This window comes from Barbus barbus, assembly GCF_936440315.1.
Source record: "Barbus barbus genome assembly, chromosome: 28".
Classification (NCBI taxonomy): domain Eukaryota; kingdom Metazoa; phylum Chordata; class Actinopteri; order Cypriniformes; family Cyprinidae; genus Barbus; species Barbus barbus.
Window position 1 is genome coordinate 6,879,452 of NC_136756.1, and position 22,841 is coordinate 6,902,292.

Genomic DNA, 22,841 nt, shown 5'->3' on the forward strand with positions numbered 1-22,841 from the left:
ATTCTTTGTTTGTTCCAAGTACAAATTTTTCGGGTCTTATTCCAATGGCCGAGCATTTTCCTAAATGAGGTGTGACTCACTCCTTTAAAACATGACTTTTTCATTTATTGCCTCTCAGAAAGGCACGAGCCACGCTTACGCCCTCCCTAGCTCTTCCTGATCCAATAAAATAAATCAAAATTGGCTCACTCAAGTTATGACTTTATTTTTCCATCTCTGAGGAAATGTAACCCTGTTTAACAATCAGTTCTTGAGATTTGAACAGACATCTTTTAATCAATGCGTCCATATTTAATCAAAAAGGTCACGCTTCATATTTCAATTTGACCACCCACTTGATTCCCCGTCACATTTTTTATATCCTGAAACTTAAATAAACCTTCATGGAAATTTCCCAAACCCACAGCCAATCCACGTATGACATTCCTACAGTCTTAGAAAAGTGACATCACTGATGAAAGATTTATAAAAATATGCTATCATATTACAGGTCTTTAATATGGCCAGACTGAACTAATTCATTTTAGCGCAGCAGAGTCAGAGTGGTTAAACAACAGCGTACAAAGATCTGGAGAGTTTTATGGAGTCCAAAGACTCTCCCAACGTTCCTGTTAAATAGCTGAAATATTCAGACCTTCAGAAACAGTTCTGAATAACATCATTACAAAATAACCTCCAAATCTGACCCTTAATAGACATTTTTCATGTGTGGACTTGGACAATGAGATCTCAGGGATGGTTTCAGTAAACAAGGGTTAAGTCTAATGCAGAGAAAATCACCATAAATGCTCCAGAGTAACTCTTTGTTTCCATAGTATAATACCAACACATTCTCAGATATACTGTGTATAGTATAGAGTTGGAAAACTAATGCCTAATTAGTAATTACAACATGGCATGCCTGCAGCAACTTCTTGGGCTCTCATTCATCAGAGGGAAAGTTTCATTTTCTTGCTTTAACTGGGACCTTCTGATCTAGCCATCTACAAGATTTATGCTCACTTCAGTACATTAAAGTAAAAAAAGTGCATATTAAAAAGTTATTTAAGGCCATTTTATTAGACATGGTAGTCTAAATAACTATATTGAGTTGCCAGATTGCGCCAGTGATAAGTTTTGTGTTGCCATAAGCAACTGTGAAATATTGGTCATTATACAAAAATACTTGACTGATCAATTCTGCAATTGACCAATCAGACTCCAGTTTTGCAGAAATCCATGATAAAGTGTTGAAATGTAGTACAACAGCCCTAGGATTTCACTGTTTGCATCAGTCCGCTTGTCTGTGCACACTGCTTTTTAGACCAGAGTTTGTAAACAGCGCCGTGATTATGGAAAGCTTTGAACGCTCCACTGATATGCTGTTCCAGACCAGCTTTCAGTCTGTCTGTTGCTTTGTGACAGGCAAAGCTTGATGCTTTAGCTTCCTTTGGTACTATTTTTGTTGGCGAGTGAGAAATTAATAAACTTACGGACCGGTTTTGGTCTGAAATGTATTGTGCCTATGACCAGATCACAATATGACAACACAAATGCAAGAGCAATACTGCTTAAATAGACTGTGATATGTACAGATCAGTTCAAATTAATTCAATTCAAAACAAAAAAAAGTTCTTACCGAACTATCTTCCACTATTGGTGGTGGAGGTTCATGGATAATCTGCAGAGAGAGAGAGAGAGAGAGAGAGAGAGAGAGGGAGAAAGAGAGAAAGAGAGAAAGAGAGAAAGAGAGAGAGAGAGAGAGAGAGAGAGAAGACCGGATAAAAAGATAAACATCACATGAGCCCACTCATACTGGCATGTCAGACCACATGCTCTCCAAAGTTAAAAAACAGCTTTTTCTTCCACTGACATGTCAAAGGACCCAAGTAATGTTTTCAGTGTGTGCCAGAAAATCAGGTTACACAAAAACACATGGCTAAGGAATTGCACCCCTCCTCTCCCCGTTTTCAGTGTGTTTACAAGCAAGTTTAAATGACCTAAAAATCTGGAGGCCAGATCTAAATTCTAGAAGGCAGGGCCGAGCATTAAGCTTTTCCAGGCATGTGTCTTTCAGAGAAGTAAAACTGATCATTTACTTGTTCCGAAGTCGCTTGTACTACAGCATTTTAGCAAATTAGCAATTAGCAAAACAGCACAGGGCATCAGGAATACAAAATCAACCATATAAGGATAATTATGCAACATTCACTTGACCTTTGCCATCTGGGGAAAAAAAGCTGTTTTCTAGCTCAGACTATGTTTCAGTCACTGATCATGATCATTTAGAATGATAAGTATATTATAATTATTATTATTAAATGTACACAATATAAACAAAAACAATAACTTATAATTCAACAATGTAAAATGTGATTTATTTACTAATCCCTTATAAAAAAATAACCATGGTTTTATTGTAGTAAAAGTGTAGTAACCATGTTTTTTATAACCACAGTTTTACTACAAATACCATGCTTAAACTATGGTTAGTGTAGCAAAACTATGGTTAATAGTAACCATGGTATTTTGATATGTAGTAAAACCATGGTTCATATAATTTCATAAATTTTAAAAATTAAAAAATTCTTCACAAATTCCATCCTTTGACCTCAAGCAGCAGCTGTTTGTAAATTATTATCAAATAGCTGGTTACAATATTATTATTATATTTTTTTTGCTAAACTCTGTGTAGAATGACTGTGTAGTGATATATCTTTTAAAGGACATTTAGAAACAATTTGATAAGGCAGAAAATTTTTGAAACTGCTGAAGTATTTAAAAAGGAGTTCCACTATTCATCCACATGCACAACAATTGTGATAAGAGCACATATTGTTATTGTTTTGAAACTCATCTGGAATTCTGGGAATCATGTGAAAAACATTTCAAGGACAGAGACATTAAAAATGCCAGAGTGTAGTAGTAATTCAAACTCTTTTGCTTTCAGATTGGACTGAAGGGAAAATTATTTGATTAATTGGGTGTTTTCATAAACAGTTCTGTGGTTTCTTGCTGTGTTCTAGTCATGCCAGAATGATTGTATTTACGAGTGAAAGCATTTGAACAACACCATAAAGTCACGATTACCAGTGAGAAACATTTTTTAAGCCCTCGCTTTCCGAGTTGTCAATTTAATTGATGGTTGAAGCAAATTGTTGTGAATGCTGATGGTGCCATAGCCATAGATACCATGGTGTACATAGTTGGTGTTCTGTTGATAAAGCTCATTTAAATAATGCTCATTTAGTTGGTTTAAGACACTTGTGCAACAAATCTGCCCATCACTGTCAGAGAGGATAAAATACAGACAGAGATGAATTTTATTGCACTAGTGCTAAAAATGTCCGTGTAATGGTTGAGATATGAAAAAAGCATAAATTGGCCAATGCATCGACTTTATTCCATGCAAAATCACTTTAACACACATCACGTTGTAATTAAGATTTACGAATTTATGGGCAGAAACTGCCAGAAAGGTCTTGAACACAGTTAGCATATAGGCCTAACTATAGTGTTTCATATAATGGGTATCCTAGAGTAAAAACAGCTTTATTCGTTATGGGGGAGAGTTCCAGTTTTGTCATATCACAATATGGCTCTGTACCCAGTAAAACGTTAGCATTACACTATTTGGAAATCAATAGATCTTAATGAAATTGAGAATGGGCAATATTCTTCCTTGTTATTTCAAAGGTCAAATCACAATTTCATTTTCCATGGTAACAAAGAATAACTTTCCCAAACAGAGCCGTGCCCCCTTTAGTTCACGGAGCGATTTCAAGTGGCAGACAGACAATATTACCTTATATAAACAGACATGTCTTTTTCTGTTTTGTAAAAATAGTCATTTCGTAAGGCATTTTGCCTAGCTGGTTTGAACTTGACCAACACACATGGTATTTAAAGTCTAAATGACCCTGTGTTAATAAATAAAGCCAAGCTATTTAAACATAGCAATAAGCTAATGCTAATTCAGTCCATGTTGGCCAACAGCTGGTCTCTCTGGAAAATGATTTCAGCCGGTTTAGCAGGTTCAAACATGAACTTCATCTCAACACTCCTCTAACATGGCAGTGACTCATTTCTTCTCTTTTCCTGTTGTGCCTTTCCAGACCAATTCCAGACACGTCTATTTCTTCTGATATTTCTCAGTTGGACCTCACTGACAGTTTGAATTATTATATGTCCCTCAGAAATCAAGAGAAAGGCCAGGCTTGGGTCTCAAGAGGTGTAAGTAGACACTTTGTCCTGTGGCAAATGTTTAATCACTGCAGGATCTAGTATGGGTGTCGAACTCAGACCTGCTCCAACATACCTGCCTTGCAATTACCACCTGACAAAATTAGTTTTCAGGTAGTTCTGCAGGCCTTAATTAGCTGTCTGAAGCTGAATTAGGGTTGAATCTAAACTCTGCAGGACAGTGGACCTCCAGGAGCAGGATTTGACACCTCTGATCTATAGAATAAATCTTTCACGGCTAGAAAAGACCAGAGGTGTCCGATGCCTTCATGCAGAATGTAGCTCCAACCAGCTATAAACACACCGACCTGGATGATTTTAGTGATCTCATGATTTTCTGGTCCAGATGTGTTTAATTGTGGTTGGAGCTAACCTCTAAAGGAACAATACCTGAAGTCCTGAAGACACCAGCAAATAGACAAGATCTTGGCACAGATTCAAGTCCGTTGATAAGCCAGTCCCCTACTACGGAAGCTGGAGTATGGAAGCATAATAATGACAATAGTTTTTGAAACATAAAGCATGCTGAATTCCACAAATAAAAAAAAGATGCATTGCAATTAACAGTGCTTGCATTTTAATGCCTTGTATTTCCAGGGCTTGCATTTTTAGGTCCCTAAATTTAACATAGTTGTTTATTTAAAGCTGTGAATATTTCAATTCAAAATAAAAAAGTTGCTCTCCACCGACTGCGCTGATCAAAAGCATGATGGGAAACGACTTGCTGACGACACATCTTAATGCTCATTGGTTCAGACAACCGTGATGCTGCGTTCTCTTCTAAAATGTTTTTTTTTTCTTTTTTTTGTCTGATTTCATGTGATTGTGTAGCCTATTTAAATTATGCTTGAATATTCCCAAACACTACATCAGCTGACAATGCTGACATCATATGCATGAGATCATACATCGGTGCTCTACTGCTATTCCTGCGGGTCCCGGATGTGCAACGCTGAATTTTCTGCCGAATTTTAAACACTGAATTTGTGGCAGTGAATTTGTAAAGTTAAATAAAATGACCGAAATTCGCCTGTCTAATATTATCCATTGTATTTTTAAACAGCCTGAATATTTTGGAAGTGAATTCTGAAAGGTAAATATGAATTATTGAATTTGTAATTATGAAAATGTGTGTGAAATATTTTGAATTGAAATGTTCACATGTTAAATTTCAGGACCTAAAAACGCAAGCCCTGGAAATACAAGGCATTAAAATGCAAGCACTGTTAATTGCAATGTATCTTTTTTTTTTTAAATTTGAGGAATTCAGCATGCTTTATGTTTCAAAAACTGTTGTCATTATTCCTCTTCCACACTGGAGATACTACAACTCTTCCTTCCCACCTAATACCAGTGTGATGCAGTATCACATCGTTTGTTCATTTGGCCAGAGGAGAACTGGTCCTGAACTGGAAGTTTGGGTTCCTTGCCACTGTTGCCTTTGGCTTGCTTAGCTAGGATATGAAAGCCACTAAATATTCAGTAACATCCTTGATTTGGCATTGACATTATCAGATGAGAACACAAGTTGAACGGAATTGAGCTGAATACTATTGTCGTCTGCCTTAGAACTGAATGTTGGTAGGTTTATGTATATATCGCAGCCACTGCACTAGCTATTATTCCTTCACTTCCCTGGTCTTGTTACTGACTACACCTAAAACCCATGCTGGTTGACACTGCTTCGATTGCCACTTAGAGTGTTGCAAGTAGGACCAGTTACACCAGTGTTGTAGACGGGACCAGCTCATTTGAGTCAGTCAAGACAAAGACCAGATGAGGGTCAAGACCGAGTCCACATGCTCCCAAGTCCATGATGAGTCAGAGTCCAATACTAGATTCTTTCTTCCCCTCTAAATTCTTATACTCAAACTTTCTTTGTATAAAAGAAGGTTCCACATATGCACTTTTTCTGGAAAAGCAATGAGGAAACTCATTTCTGACATTTGGCCTTGAGAGTTCAAAGGTGATGTCAGATCTAAGAGTTGTTGAACCAATTTGTCCACAAATCCCAGGTGGCCTTGACTCTGTGTGAGTCTAATATACTCAGTCAGGGCTTAACAAGTCATTACAGGACAAATAGGGCATGAAAGCTAACTCAAGTCAACCTGCACAGACTGCCTGGACACCACTGAAGTTCAGCCTAGCAACAGAAAGGCTCATTACGTGGTCAAAACAAACAGACCTGGAAGAAAGATCAGGCAACAACCGAAGGTCATCCAGATTAAACGTGAAAAGATACAGTTACCCTATAGGCCTGTCACATCTAAAATGTCTCTTTGGGTAATGGAGTTTAGCTCAAGTCGCCCTGGTGTATTTATATAATTATTGTAAAAATAGAAATCCAACAGTTTGTCAAATATGAATCCTGATTGAACTCATTAATCTTTTATACGAGGGGAGTTTAGTTTTAGCCCAGTGTAAGCAAATCATCTGCCAACTGTAATTCTCATATGTAGTGGTTAGATGTTCCAAAAACTCAGAGTGGAAAATTTGACGTGTAATGCATTGTCCCAAAAAATATTCATTTAGAAATACAGTTGAAGAGACAGCCAAGAAGATACTAATATTTTATATTGGCAAAAACTCCAAATGCACTCTCATGTTTTTGAAAGATGAGTACTCTTCCCCACATTTAATAAAATCATTTTTAATTAAATCTTAATTTGTTATTGGTCCATTCTCAGTCACCAATACCCCATGACATAAGAACCATGGCTGTGGCCCATTCTGTGTACTTAAGAACAAAATAATGAATTCTACTTAGGCAGCATTCACACGGAACATGTTTTTGCATTCCACTGCACTGCTTTCTCATTGTTCTTCTATATTAACATGCACTTTGTGGATGTGTTTGACCAGAGATACAAGATGCAGGGATGCAGGTATTTTCATGGCCGACCTTATTGCATATGCATTAGTAGGAGTTTTGTTTTCTTTAATTTGCGCATTATCAATAGATCATCCGTAGAAATTTCCACTCCAATCGGCACTTTTTTTTGGAATTATGCTCTCCGTCTAATTTGCCTTGTTTAGTAAATCTGCCTCTAATACTCTAGTGAGAGTTAGTTGACAAAGTTGCAAAGTTACTTAAAGTTAGTAGAATGTCTAAAGTGGATGAAATCAAGTGTAACCCTCAGATTTAGCAAAAGTGTGAGCAGTCACTTCCTATTCAGTGACATAACTCTCTGATTAACTACCACAATACGAGTCACAATTCAAGAAATACACTATCTAGTCAAAACTATTTCCTGAAATCTTAGTAACTTTGTTGCAAATCTGCTGTTCAAACCACACTGGTTCAACAATATACAACTATCGTTAATGACATCATGCAGGCGGTGATATAGTAATAGTTTTCTTCCAATGAGAGCTGCAGTTGCGAGCACACAAGTTTGCAATGCTCTTTGTGAATGTTTCTTTAAACTATGGTTTGAGGAAACACAGAATCGCTGAACCGTGTTGGTAACGATGGAACTTGTGAACATAGCTGGAGCTTTTTGGAAACGCACCCCACCCCAGGTTAGGAAATCCACTGAGTTTTCTGTGCAATTCTGCAGATGCAGATTTTGTGCAGGTCTGCATTTAAGTCCTAATATGTAGCAGGGCTTCTGTTTGAGTAAGCTCAGGATTTTCCATGCAGAGGACTCACCACAGTGCAGCAGAGAGGCCAAAACCACCAGAGGAGAGCCAGAATCAGCAGTAGCATCACTATCAGTAGTGCTATGGCCAGGATCGTACCATCAGACTGCAGAGAAGAACACATATGAACACTTCTCTAAGTGGGACTGTTTTTTGTTATGACATTAGATCCAAATGACATTCAGAAAAACATTTGGAAAATGTAATGGAACAATAAGATGATGTCAGCTGTTCAGTTTCTTTAGTTCAAACAATGGTTGCATGAAAGGGTACTAGCTATGAACATAACAGATGATGCATGCTGAAAGGGATGGTTATTAAACGAGGGGATGAACTAAGTTATAAGTGATCTCACTGGGAGATCTCATAACCCATTGACTCATGAGAAGCTTTTTGATTTGTCTGGTGGGAATCACATTGTGCTTTTCTAAAGAGCTTTGACTGGCTCCACTTTATAGGCATCAGACATTCCAGCAATCCTTTTAATAATTTCTTTTTTTACCATAATTTTGTTTTCATTCCCAGCCTGTCGAACCTTTTGTTTATATTTCTTTAACACATTTTTCACAGTAATTTTGCTGCATTTTCAAAAGCTAAAACACTACAGCAACGAGTGTTACCTAGGGTATCATTTGAGTAGTACTGCTGGTTCAAGCCTTGTGATTAATATAAGTAAAGTAAAGTAAAGTCGTGACGTATTGTCAAGTATGGTGACCCATACTCGAAATTGGTGCTCTGCGTTTAACCCATCCAAGTGCACACACACAGCAGTGAGTAGTGAACAAATGCACACACACACACACACACCGTGAACACACACCCGGAGCAGTGGGCAGCCATGCTGCAGCGCCCGGGGAGCAGTTGGGGGTTCGGTGCCTTGCTCAAGGGCACCTCAGTCGTGGTATTGAGGGTGGAGAGAGTGCTGGACATTCACTCCCCCCAACTACAATTCCTGCCGGCCGGGGACTCGAACCCGCAACCTTTGGATTACGAGTCCGACTCTCTAACCATTAGGCCACGACTTCCCCATATATAACTTAATTATATTTTTCAGTTGCATGAAAGCAATGAAACTATATTTAAAATAGTGCAGCTCCAGCAACAAGCTACTTCTTCCAACATTAAGCAATTTGGTACATGAATCAAAAACTTATGGTAAATATTTTATTTATTTATTTATACTTTTATTCAGCAAGAGCTCATTAAAAGATAAAAAGTGACAGTGATGATTTTTAGAATGTTTCTTACAAATCAGTATATTAGAGTGATTTCTGAAAGATCATGTGACACTGACTGGAGTAATGATGCTGAAAATTCAGCTTTAACATCACAATATATTACAATCTGAAACAGTTATTAGGGTGGCTCAAGAAAGCCAATATATGATCTACTAGGCTATTTAAGCTGCTTCTTCTTCTTTCAATGTGCAATATCATGCTAGCCTCATTCTACAATATGTTAGCAGTATGCTAGTGACATGGTAATCATGCTAGAAACACATTAGCAACATGCCAAACATGGTAATCACACTATAACATGCTAGCAACAAGCTAGCAACATCATAATCATGCTAGAAACATGTTAACAACATGCTAATCAGGACAAAAACACGCTAACAACATGCTAATCATGATATCGATATGTTAATCATGCTAGTACCATGCTAGCAACACAGTAATCATACCAGAAACATACTAGCAACTTACTAACAACACAGTAATCATACTAAAGAATTGCTAACAACATGCTAATTATGATTAAAAACATGTTAACAACATTCTAATGTGCTAAACCATGCTAGAATGTCATGCTATCTAAACATTCAAACTTTTTTTTTTTTTCAAAATTTCAGGTTTGGCTTTCTCAAGCCAACCTCAAAGTTTGTTCACAATCTAGTTTTAATCTGTAATAACATTTCAAAATATTTCTGGTTTTGACCAAATAAATGCAACCTTGGTTCAAAGACTCTTCTTTCAAAAACATAAAAAATCTTACTGACACCAAACTGTTGAACAGTAGTGTACAGTAGCTTCCCCAACACTGGTTGTTAAACACAAAAACACAAGTAATAAAGCACTAAATATGAAATATGATAATACTTACACAGCTTACAGTGGTGATAGTAACAGAACTTGAGATAAAACTCAGGCCTTCGTTCATGCTAACGTAAAGGGAGGCTGCCCTGCAATACACATAATGTAAAAAATTACTTAAATTCTTTGAGAACACTACATTGCATTCCTTAATGAGCCGCAGTTAACATTTCTGCCACTAGACAGAAAGTACAAACATTTTTCTGATACACTTACGTTCCCTCCTCTCGAAGAACAGGAGCTGGACAGAGCAGATATGTGTCCTCCACTACCAACGGCTTCACCACTAATAAAAACAAAAAACAAATACACAATCACATTTCAAACAGCAAATCTGGACAATACAGCATGAAATATTTGCATATTGCGGTCTGATTCCTTGTTGAATAAGAAGACAGTTGATATAAAAACAGCTGCATTTGCTAAGGAAAGACTACATCTCATTTTTATCACATTGGATTCATATATTCAAGGCTAGAACCTAGAATCAACTCTTATGCAAAGCACTTAACCCCTGGTAGCCCTAAAGTATAAAAAAGGAAAGAGAAGTGGGTCACGGATTACAGAACAGGGGTAATGGGGCCAGCGCTCCAAAACCTCTGACTGTCAAGGGCCTCCAACTGAGACGCCAGTGGAGGACTAAAATCAGCCAAAAACAACAAAATGCAGATGTAAAGGCTTGTTCTTGTAATCGAATATTTGTTATATCTCTCAGATGCAACTCCGAATTACTACACTCAAAAAAATCAAATGGACAAATTGATGGTTTAGTACTTGCCACAGCCAAAGCAAGAGCGCAGAAGAAAATTTACAAATATATCACTTCTGTGTTTTTTTTAATCCTGTAGCTGTTTGTTGGTGAAGGCGGTCGGCTAAAATCCCAAAGAATCAGAATTCTGGCAGAGGGTTATGTTATCATTGTGCTTTATTGGGCTGTTTACCCACAGCACACGAGGGAAGGTCATGTTGTACTACTAAGTAAAGACATGTGCACATGGTTTCGACTTGCGTGATAAATCAATAAGTATAACTGTTGATACCAAATTGTGTCTGAGCCTTTCGAGAGCTAAATGGTCACTGGGATGAATTCAACAGCCCTTATGTTTCTTATGCAATCATCTGACTGCTTGAGGATTTTTTCGAGGTTAAAGAAAGGAAATGAAAGTCAGAGACAACTAGTCTAGACAACCCCAAAATCGCCCCCAGTCCATTCAATGACCGTCTGATGCATCAGGCAAAAACCTGTGAAAATGACGAACGGCGACACTAATTGTGTCAAAACTAAAGTATACACTTTGGGCTTTAGTGTAACATCACAAACTTCTCTTCTGTAACACAAGGGATTGTGTGCAATATTGACCCAATCAGCATGCATAGGCCCACATTAGTATACGTATGAAACTGTATACCAGCAAATCCAAGGTCAGACAAAAATGTGAACACCTGGGAAATAGGGAGTATTTCTTTACTGAGGTTTTTGCCTTCAATAAAGCTTCCAACTTTCTTAGAATAGATTCATACAGCTTCTGAATAGTCTATTGTTTGATGTTGTATAGATTGGAGGAAGGAATCAGCTTCCTCCAAAACTATCCACAGTGGTTTAATAAGTTTCAAGTCAGGTGATTTGTCTGGTCAGGGCAGATGTTGAAGCTCATGTTGGTGCTCCAACTGTCCAGGTTGTATGATTATGACACCATTTTCACATTTTTTCATTGGTGTCTGTAATTAAAGTTTTAGCTCTTAAATGGATGTTGGCTTTGTGAAGTTCTCTGTGGGGAAACAGGGTCTTCAAAATGACTATTGAGGTTTGCTGTCAGTGTCACTTTGCTGCAGAAATTCTGTGTGGTTTGAACACAATCCTTAGTTTTTGACAGTCCCTATCATTCAATTTCAGTTTTCAACCACCATTCTTCAGAAGTCTTGACATGCTTTGTCATTATCGTGAAGACTGTAGTTCTTAAAACACTAAACAAATGGGCTGTTAAGGTTACAGACACTTCTGCTAAATGGGTTCCCATGATCTGTGCTCTTTTCACACAAGACTTGTACTAAACCCAAACTTACACTACACAGATACACAAACTAGAGAATACAGACAACGAAAAGATAAATAAAACACAAGTACAGCATTTTTTTTTTCCTGTAGACTACACAAATGATATTAACCCATATAATAATGGGTATTCACATAATTTTGTCCAACCATGTATATCATAATATTTAGATGCACCAATACTCATCTTCTATTCTAATTAGGACAGTGTGAAAATTACAAATCTACAGACTAGTCAGAAGCAAGGTAGAACATCAACACGCTGTAACCACACATGGCTCTTTTCCGACAGCCTGCCATCAGCCTCGGGCTCAAAGTAAGGAGAGCAGGTTTGTGCATGATGGACATTATCATTCATTTACAGGATATCCTCTCTAGTGTTTACAGTGGTCAAGAACAAATAAACAGCAGGCCTCCTCAAAGTCAGGGTACATTTGGTGTAGGTCTGGGAATATCCCTTGAGGATGGGAAAGCGGGACCAGAGGTGGACTGAAAAATGTCAAATTGCTTCCACGACACAGTTACAATCATTAACCAGATGTTCTGATCACGTTTGAAACGTCCGGCTTTAATCAGAGCAAAGACAAGCAAGGAGATGCGAAGCACCAAAGCTGTTACCCATTCATTACTGATACTGTAAAATAGGATTGAAGTCAGATGACTGGGCTTTGATCTACAACCAGTGCCAATTTGAATGAAATTATGATTGTTTGGAGAGAATGAGACCCCCCCTGAAGCCTTAATACCAATAGAGTATTGCTGCATATGAAATGTCAAAATAGAATCACTTGCACTTTAATAGCTTTACTATAAAAAAGAAAGTCGCCAGACAATTAACAGCAGATTTTGTTAAATATACAATGCTTAAACATTTTTTCCATAACTGCCGTAGTAATTAATTTGAGCCATCATGGGACATATGTGAACCATGGCACTCTGTTTTGCTAGCCTCTGAAGCAGAAAACAACTCTTTGTTTTTGTAAAGGCAAAGCTTTTTGTAAAAGTTCTCAAGTGGTGACACCATGTATTGCAACTCTGTTGCCAACAACACAATCTCATGGCAAAAAGAATGATAACTATAACGATAACCATATTAATCTCCACACCAATGGATGCTAACATTCTGTATATTATAATTGCGCACTACCATTATGTTGTCTTGTCTGCCCCTTCAAATGCTCAAGATATTTAAAGCAGGATGCATTCTGATTGCCAAATGTTTTTGTTGTTCATCAGCTGGAAATTAATTGTTTCGAAAATGATTCCAACAACATCATTCCTCTGCGCCGTTATTGTTAAAGTTGTAAAAGTCATTTAAACAATAACTTTATTGTTATAGTTATCGTTCTTAGTGTGAACGGGCATTAATTCATATCAGTTTGTAGGACTGCATTTGTATGTCCTATGATTATGCCTTTTTTTGCCCGAGGCTGTGGATTACAGGTAATAATGCTTTAATGTTCAGTTTCTTGCACAGACTGAGTGTTTCGCTTCATAAGACCTCAACATATCGTCAGGAGTCTGATATGCTTTTTTTAATTCTCATAAATGGGCAGCCACTGACTTGAATTTTATGAATCACGATGGACCACGGTTTGAGCTAAAAATCTTCTATATTGTTCTAAAATTTTCATTTTTGGGTGAACTATTCCTTTAATCATATGTTTTGCACAATCCAAATCGTATGCATTTACACAAAATTGTCACCATAAAATAGTTACATTTTCCCTGTGAGATTGGTTTTGTTACCATTTGATGTCCCATATAAAATTTGCATCCTAAAGCAAAATTCAGTTATGATTCACTGTGCTTCTGCTAACATACTAATTTAATTTAATAATTTCTGTGACTCATCCGCCAGGCTCTGCAACACTATAGTGTGCAAGAAATACACAGATCCTGTTTAAACATGAAACCTACAGTAAAAACTGCAAGAGGTAGAGATGAAATTTGCCTGATGGGCTTTGCGAATGCGGTCAGCCTTTTGTGTGGCAGTGTTTCTTTCTTATATCTCCTTGGTTTGGCAGGAATCCATCCTGTAAAACTCCTAATGTAGCCTTTAAAAACTACTATTAGCCAAAAAAACAAATGGGACTGGCATGCCATTGTCGGCCGTTCCAAGGTTTCTATGAAAATTAGTCTTCTGGGACGTTTGGTGGAAAAATGATAGCTAATCAGAATCAGAGGTTTATAGATTCTGACTCAAATCATTCCAACCATATGGCAATTACACAAGAAAGTCACAGAAATGTCTTATATAAGACTGCTGTCATCCCACACAACATTTAACCCTGTTTAATAGTCTTCATTGAGTCAGGGATGTGTTCAGCATACATGTTCTTGGTAATGCAATGTAATGTAATGGTCGGCTTAAAGGCATAGTTCACCCCAAAATGAAAACCCATAACACCATGACTGTCTTTTTTTTCTGTGAAACACAAAACATTTTTCCATAAAACAACATTTTAAAGTTAACAAAGGTCTCTGCAAATAATCATTATAAATGCATCATAAAAGTAGTCCATTTCACCATATCGCTATATATGAAGTCTTCAATGGCTATATAGCTTTGAATGAGGAACGGACTGAAATTTAAATCATCATTCACTATTTATTTTTACAGACAACTCAAATCAGATATGGAGATTATGTCACAGGTTATGAGACCTTGAAAACCAATGCTTGACTGACAACCAACTGATATATGTATTTGATTTAAAAGCCTCAGGCCTGTTCTTCAGGTCTATTCACTGCACAAAGCTTTATGGTGCTTCTTTGATGCCTTTTTGTTACTTGACAGTCCATGGACACTATGATTTGTACTGATATAAAAACAATGATGCCAAAAATACAAAAAACAAAAAAACAGCATACAGGTTTGAAACAACATGAAGTATGAGTAAATAATGTCAGAACTATTATTTTTTTAAATATTGCACAAAGTTGGCAGAATTTCAAAGTACTTACTTCTGGTAAGAGTGTCATTTATTCTGAAGCTGCAAAGAACCTTGTCCACATTTCTAGCATGAAGAAATCCATTTCCTCTCACGACGACTTGGAACACCTCTTTAAAACAGGAAGTTCACACATAACATTGTTAAGTCACATAGCGAATTCTGAAAGACAGTTGCGATAAAACAAATTAGAGGCATCAATACATTTTATTTCCTAAAAACAATCATGATTATGGTTTTCTTCTCTTTTTTCATATTAGCGATATTTTGGCAAAATTCTTTGGGTGGAAAGGTCTATTGTCAATGTATGGTAACTAATTTATTTTAAGTGCCTTTTTAAAGTTCCAACTACACATTTTTGGGCTTTTAGTCTCTATAAAACCAATGTGTTAAAGGTGTGTGTTTGCATAAGGTATGTAAGTGTATAATTTTTAGATATTAAAATCAACAGAATCAAACCTCACTTCTGGGCTTTTGAGCAAATGATGGCTTGCTGTATCAAACCTATTATTCTGGAGGACTGTTCGCTGCTTGAACAGGCCTTAATGCTGTCTCTCAAGCGGTTGATCTAGTGAGAACTGTACTCACCTCCAGCACAGATACTGGAAGGTTCAGCAGCTAGAATCTCTATGCAGGATTTCTTCAAAATCTGATGGGTACAAAGAGAAACTCAGTAGATAGACAACTAGGTCAGCTGAGCTAGTAAAGCTAAATGACTATTCAGTTCAATGTCTTTAAATGGCCAGTTCACCCAAAATAGTTTTTGTCAATTCAAGGGTGTGATTACTCACCCTTGAATTGTTCCTTTCTTCTACTGAACACAAAATAACATATTATGAAAAATGCAAACAGTTGCTGGTAGCCATTGACTTCCATAGTATGGAAATAATACAGTAGAAATCAGTGGAGACCAGAAACCGTTTGGTTACCAACATTCTTTATTTTCAACAGAACATACAGGTTTTGGAATAACTTGAGGGTGAATAAATCATGGCAGAATGGTTGTTTTGTTGTGAACAGCCCCTTTAAATTCATCTAACAAACAGTTAATGGAAATAGCAAATGAAGAAAACTTTCCATACTCAGTTTTTTTTGCAGAACAAGTTTATTTTATCTTAAAGAATCCACCAATCGTAACAACACCTCTCCTTCAAGAGCCTCAACAGGACAATCCTCATGTGGCATTTTTGTTTTGGACAGCACATCTGCTTTCTCCGTCTCTTTCCTCTCGTCTTGGAAATAGCCTTCATCAGCCATACCAGCACCTATATGTGGCGAGGTTGTTTTGAACTACATGTATACCGCCGTCCTCTGTCATCTATGGAAGTATGCTTTCAGATCCCAAGGTCCCTGCTGATTTATGACACTCTTGTCCTGAGCTTCGCCCAAGAGCTTTCAGCATGCAGCTAATTGACAGCAGATGGAGGCCAGCTGGACTGACCCCAGTCTCAGCTCATGAAGCAGTCAACATCTGCCTGGGTGAGACGAGTCTTTACCCAAACATCTCCTCTTTTCTTCCACTTCGGCTTTGGAGCTTAAAAAAATATAAATCATTAGCTTTCATTGCAAAAAGAAAGGACACGGTGAACGGGCTTTGATGGTGTTTGGACAGACTCCAGTGGACCATGGGATCAAAGCGGTCCAGGCAGGGCATGGCGGGTCTCTCTGATATTGCAGACAATCCAGCGTCTTCAGACAGGACTGAATGAATATTCTTGTTTGTTGTTCTTCACTTCTGTGTTTTTCTTTAATTCTTCTGTTGTTTTTTCATTAAGACTGTTTCTTAGGGTCATTTTTACCCAGGAGGTCAAGCTTTGTCTGGTTGGCGTGACTCTGTTTGCCCCTGCTGGTAAAAGCTGTTGCTAAAGCATCTGAAAAGCATCTTTCTCCACTGACAGCCATTCATATTAGTGGTTGACGGAGGCTGATTTTGTGAAGGCCGCTATTAGACAGCAGGGTGATAGATGGCCAATATAAAGCGGATACGATATCACGCTATTTAATTTAAAGATATAACACTTGCATAAGAATTGCTGAAATGAAATGTATATTTATTTTGCATAATATTTATTAGAAATAAATAAGCTGAAATCAATTATATAAAAAAATTAAACTTGAAATAAAAAAATAAACAGATTTAAACTTATTATTCTTGATTCTGTAATCTTATTATAAATTTATAAAAAGTATTAATTAGAAAATTGTTAAAAATGTGAATAAAAAAGAAGACAACACTTTAACCAATAGTGCACCAATAGTGTGTTAAGTCTGTGAACTAGGAACAACTTTTTTTAAAATGAATATAAGGGAGTACTAACTTTATGCTAATTATATATATATATATATACATACATACACACAGTGCCCTCCAAAAGTATTGGAACAGTAAAGACAAAATTGCTCTGTTGGCTGTGGAGTCAAGACATTTACAGTATATCCATTACTTCTGTATTCTGAATCTTGCATTCGATGATGACACACACAAACCAGGATGAAGATGAGGGAGCTAACTTTGAGAGAAAAGTAAGAAATTTGGATGCTAAAAGAAAAGAGGAAGTCAATTAGAGCTCCAGAGAAAACAACAGTAGTTGATGACAGACAAATCATAAACGCTGTGAAAATGAACCCTAAAAGACGTGTCTGTAAAATCACCAACAACTTCCAGAAAGCTGGGGTGATGCTCTGACAATCTACTGTCCTCAGGAGACTTTGACACAGAATTACAGATGCTACACAGCAAGATGCAAACCTCTGACCAGCACCAAAAATAGAAAGGCAAGATTAGAGTTAGCAAAAAAGCACAAAGGTGAGCCAGAAGAGTTTTGGAACTGTGTTTATGGACCGATGAGACAAAGATGAACCTTTATCTAAGTGATGGCAAAGCAAAAATGTGGAGAAAAAAGGGAACTGCAAAAGATCCCAAGCATACAGCCTCATCTGTAAAGCATGGTGGAGGTGGTGTCATGGCATGTGCATGCATGGCTGCCTCTGGAACAGGCCCTCTCAACTTTACTGATGACTTAATGTATGATGACAGTAGCAGAATGAATTTGGAAGGGTACAAAACCATCTTGCTACCAATATTCAAGAAAATGCCACCAGATTCATTGGGAAGTGCTTCATATTGCATCAGGACAATGACCCAAAACACCCTGCCAGTTCAGTCAAGGAATTTATAAGAGCAAAGAAATGGAAAGTCTTAGATTGCCCAAGTCAGTCTCCAGATTTAAATCTGATTGAACATGAATTTCACCAGCTGAAGAGGAGAGTAAAGGCAGAAACTCCCCAAAACAAGCAACAATTGGAACTGGCTGCATTAAAGGCTGGGAAAAGTATTTCAAAGGATGAGACCAAGAGTCTGGTGATGTCTATGGGTCACAGACTCACTGCTGTGATTGTGCGCAAGGGATCTGCAACTAAATAATAGCTTTTAATCTTTTATATCTGCCTTATGTTCAACTGTCCCAATACTTATGCTCACATCAATGAGTGGGATGAACTCTAAAAGTGCTGTTCTTTTTATTTGCTAAAACATGTATGTGTTGAAACGGCTAATAATAAAATGTGACATTCTGTAGTTTTGTCTCATAATCATCTTTTAATCATATTTGCAAATATCTTGACACCACAGCCGACAGAGCAATTTTGTCTTTACTGTTTCAATACTTATGGAGGGCACTGTATATATACACAGTGTCATTTCTTCAGTGTTTTCACATGAAAAGATATAATAAAATATTTACAAAAATGTGAGGGGCATACTGTATACAGTATGCCCTTCACATTTTTGTAAATATTTTATTATATCTTTTCATGTGACAACACTGAAGAAATGACACTTTGCTACAATGTAAAGTAGTGAGTGTACAGCTTGTATAACAGTGTACATTTTCTGTCCCCTCAAAATTACTCAACACACAGCCATTAATGTCTAAACAGATGGCCACAAAAGTGAGTACACCCCTAAGTGAAAATGTCAAAATTGGGCCCAATTAGCCATTTTCTCTCCCCGGTGTCATGTGACTCATTAGTGTTACAAGGTCTCAGGTGTGAATGGGGAGCAGGTGTGTTAAAACTGGTGTTAGCGCTCTCACTCTCTTATACTGGTCACTGGAAGTTCAACATGGCACCTCATGGCCAAGAACTCTCTGAGGATCTGAAAAAAAGAATTGTTGCTCTACATAAAGATGGCGTAGGCTATAAGAAGATTGCCAAGACCCTGAAACTGAACTGCAACACGGTGGCCAAGACCATACAACGGTTTAACAGGACAGGTTCCACTCAGAACAGGCCTCGCCATGGTCGACCAAAGAAGTTGAGTGCACGTGCTCAGCATCATATCCAGAGGTTGTGTTTGGGAAATAGACGTATGAGTGCTGCCAGAATTGCTGCAGAGGTTGAAGGGGTGGGGGGTCAGCCTGTCAGAGCTCAGACCATACGCCGCAAACTGCATCAAATTGGTCTGCATGGCTGTTGTCCCAGAAGGAAGCCTCTTCTAAAGATGATGCACAAGAAAGCCTGCAAAGAGTTTGCTGAAGACAAGCAGACTAAGGACATGGATTACTGGAACCATGTCCTGTGGTCTGATGAGACCAAGATAAACATATTTGGTTCAGATGGTGTCAAGCGTCTGTGGCGGCAACCAGGTGAGAAGTACAAAGACAAGTGTGTCTTGCCTACAGTCAAGCATGGCGGTGGGAGTGTAATGGTCTGGGGCTGCATGAGTGCTGCCGGCACTGGGGAGCTACAGTTCATTGAGGGAACCATGAATGCCAACATGTACTGTGACATACTGAAGCAGAGAATGATCCCATTGGCAGTATTCCAACATGATACCAACCTTAAGCACACCTCCAAGACGACCACTGCCTTGCTAAAGAAGCTGAGGGTAAAGGTGATGGACTGGCCAAGCATGTCTCCAGACCTAAACCCTATTGAGCATCTGTGGGACATCCTCAAATGGAAGGTGGAGGAGCGCAAGGTCTCTAACATCCACCAGCTCTGTGATGTCGTCATGGAGGAGTAGAAGAGGACTCCAGTGGCAACCCGTGAAGCTCTGGTGAACTCCATGCCCAAGAGGGTTAAGGCAGTGCTGGAAAATAATGGTGGCCACACAAAATATTTACACTTTGGGCCCAATTTGTACATTTTCACTTAGGGGTGTACTCACTTTTGTGGCCAGCTGTTTAGACATTAATGGCTGTGTGTTGAGTTATTTTGAGGGGACAGCAAATTTACACTGTTATAGAAGCTGTACACTAACTACTTTACATTGTAGCAAAGTGTAATTTCTTCAGTGTTGTCAAATGAAAAGACAACATTTTTACAAAAATGTGAGGGGTGTACTCACTTCGGTGAGATACTTTATATACATATATATATATATATATATATATTAGGGCCGGGACTCGATTAAAAAAATTAATCTAATTAATTAGAGGCTTTGTAATTAATTAATCGAAATTAATCGCATTTTAATCGCATATAAATATTTGACCTGAGAACAGTGAGAAGTAAGTTTTTTTATATGGATTTTTACATTTCCCATCCACAGGACCAACCAAAGCGGTCTCATCAGCTTCTTTGTCCATGTTCACTGTGGTTTGTTTTTGGCTGTTTCTCAATATGCGTTCTTCAGCGATCTTGCGTCCTTGTGTTCTCGTTCTACGTCATCATTAACCGTCGAAGTTCAGTTCCAATTCTCAAGAACGCAAGTATAGAGGATGCATGAAAGTGCCCGGATATGTTCTTGAAACTGAGGATGCATCGAGTGCAGACTTGAGATCGAGCCGTTAGAAATCCCAGAAAACGCTGTGGGCGGCCGGTGTACGGAAGCCTGTAAGCTTTAAAGTCGCTCTCACAAATACTTAACGGCTCTTCAAGTTGAAAGTAAACATTTATCGTTTTGTTTTGGTTAATTTTAATAAAGTTATAAGACCCAGAGAAAGTCTGCATTTTTATTGGCATATTAAAATGAATCTTAACAGTAAAACATATAACGCTGTAAAATAAAACAATACAATTATATGAAAGTAATATCTATAATAGTATGAAATGTTTTAATAAGTTATGATATGACATTTTGTAATATTTATTGTTCATTGGCCGTTTCTTATGCTGAGACTATGCGGTCAGTTAAGCAGGAATGCAGTAAGTTACATCTCAATTCTCATAAGTGTGCGTTCTGTGTTCTCGCGTCCTTCGTTCTTCCAAGGAAGCTTGCCAAGACTAGGGCTGGGTATCGATATCGATACCGATACCTTGAGTTCGATACCGGTTCCTGAACGGTACTTTTTTCGATACCAGTTTTATAAAATCAGTTTTAATAAGATTACATTATCTGAAAAAACTATTTTTTTTAGCTTGTTGATATTTATACAGACTCAAAGTCTCATCTCCTGAGCCACTGCACAAAGGAACAAAATATATCCAACACAATAAATAAATAAATAATTTTAATAAAGTTCAAATTGTTTTCAGTTTACACATCTGTTAGGCTACGTTTACATTAGTGCATGTTCATTTTAAAACACATAGCTCAGACAGAATTATCATTTCTAGGTTGTTAAAGACTTCAAGAAATGTAAAACCTTCATCCACTTTCATAAGTGGGTGTTTTATTTTCTTTCACCATATGTTTTATTGTTATTAAATTCTGGTGTAGTATGTCTAATTATTTGAATGCATAAAAACAACTTAGTTTATTTAAATTTATTCTTAAAATAGCCTAATGAAATGTTTTATTTTTCCTCAGAAATTCTGTGTTCTGTATCTGGTTTTCAAATGAAGACATAAAACATTAATTTAATTTCTCTTTAAATTATTGAAAATCAAAGTTTATTTATTTTGGCAAACAAAGGGAGGTTACTATTAAAATTAAAACATGGAATAACTGTTGTGTGATCATTACTAAAAAAAAAAAAGTTTTAATAATTTTAATAGTAGCCTACTAGTAGCAGTATGTACTGTCTGCTGAACAATATTAATACCGTTAATATTAAAACCGAACTTTTATTTTGACGGGTTGCCTGGAATACCTTTACAGTTCTGTGTGTATATGAGATGAGTTAGTTTTACTCGAATCAAACGGTAAAATGCTCATGAAGTGACTTTCAGAGCAGGTCTGGAGATGTTGTTCATGTCCTCATTTAGAGAGGCGGCAGACGCTGAAATGACCGCGAACGTCACTCGAGCTTCAGTCTGTGTATAATAAACAAACCGCGCGATTTAAAGAGCTGACTGCTCCGTGCGCTTTCGAAACGCTCTCGCGGAGGTCAAACACTGATCAATCTGCACGTCGCCGTTTCTAGTCAAACACAGCTAGTGATGCAGGCTTATTGGCTCACTGATGTGATGAGATTAACCCCTTAGGTATCGAAATTTGGTACCGAACGACAAGACGTTTTTCGATACTCGGTGGTATCGAGGCAATTCGGTCGGTGCCTAAAAAGTATCGAACTCGATACCCAGCCCTAGCCAAGACCGGTCTCCACGAACGCAAGTCCGTTCTGACGCTAGTTGGTGCTCCAGTATAATCGGTCTGCCGAAACTCATCCAGTGAGAAACGTTCCGCGGTGCAAAAATAAGTGCGATTAAAATGCGTTAAAAAAAATTAACGCGTTATTTTTGTGTAATTAATTAATCTAAATTAACGCGTTAAAGTCCCGGCCCTAATATATATATATATATATGTATATGTGTGTGTGTGTGTGTGTGTGCATTTGCTGATGGTAGATTACTTACTAATATTGGAAAAGATAATGCTAAAATATCTCAATAAAAATCAGCCAACATATTGGCCTTTGGTGATATATTGCATGACCACTAACATTTCAAATTGCAAACTACTGGAGGTTCTGATGGATGTCAGGTACTTTT

General features: G+C 37.6%; 1 protein-coding gene across 1 annotated transcript in view; it reads right to left on the minus strand.

Annotated features, from left to right (window-relative positions):
* Positions 1–22,841, minus strand: part of LOC306848146 (anthrax toxin receptor 1-like) — a 50,794-nt gene that overhangs the window by 15,257 nt on the left and 12,696 nt on the right. The window contains exons 9-14 of the mRNA XM_079382515.1: positions 15,552–15,612; positions 14,977–15,075; positions 10,173–10,242; positions 9,967–10,045; positions 7,874–7,969; positions 1,619–1,660 (exon numbers count right to left, since the gene is read on the minus strand). Coding sequence (XP_079238641.1) covers positions 1,619–1,660; positions 7,874–7,969; positions 9,967–10,045; positions 10,173–10,242; positions 14,977–15,075; positions 15,552–15,612 — 447 coding nt within the window. The remainder of the gene's footprint in view (positions 1–1,618; positions 1,661–7,873; positions 7,970–9,966; positions 10,046–10,172; positions 10,243–14,976; positions 15,076–15,551; positions 15,613–22,841) is intronic.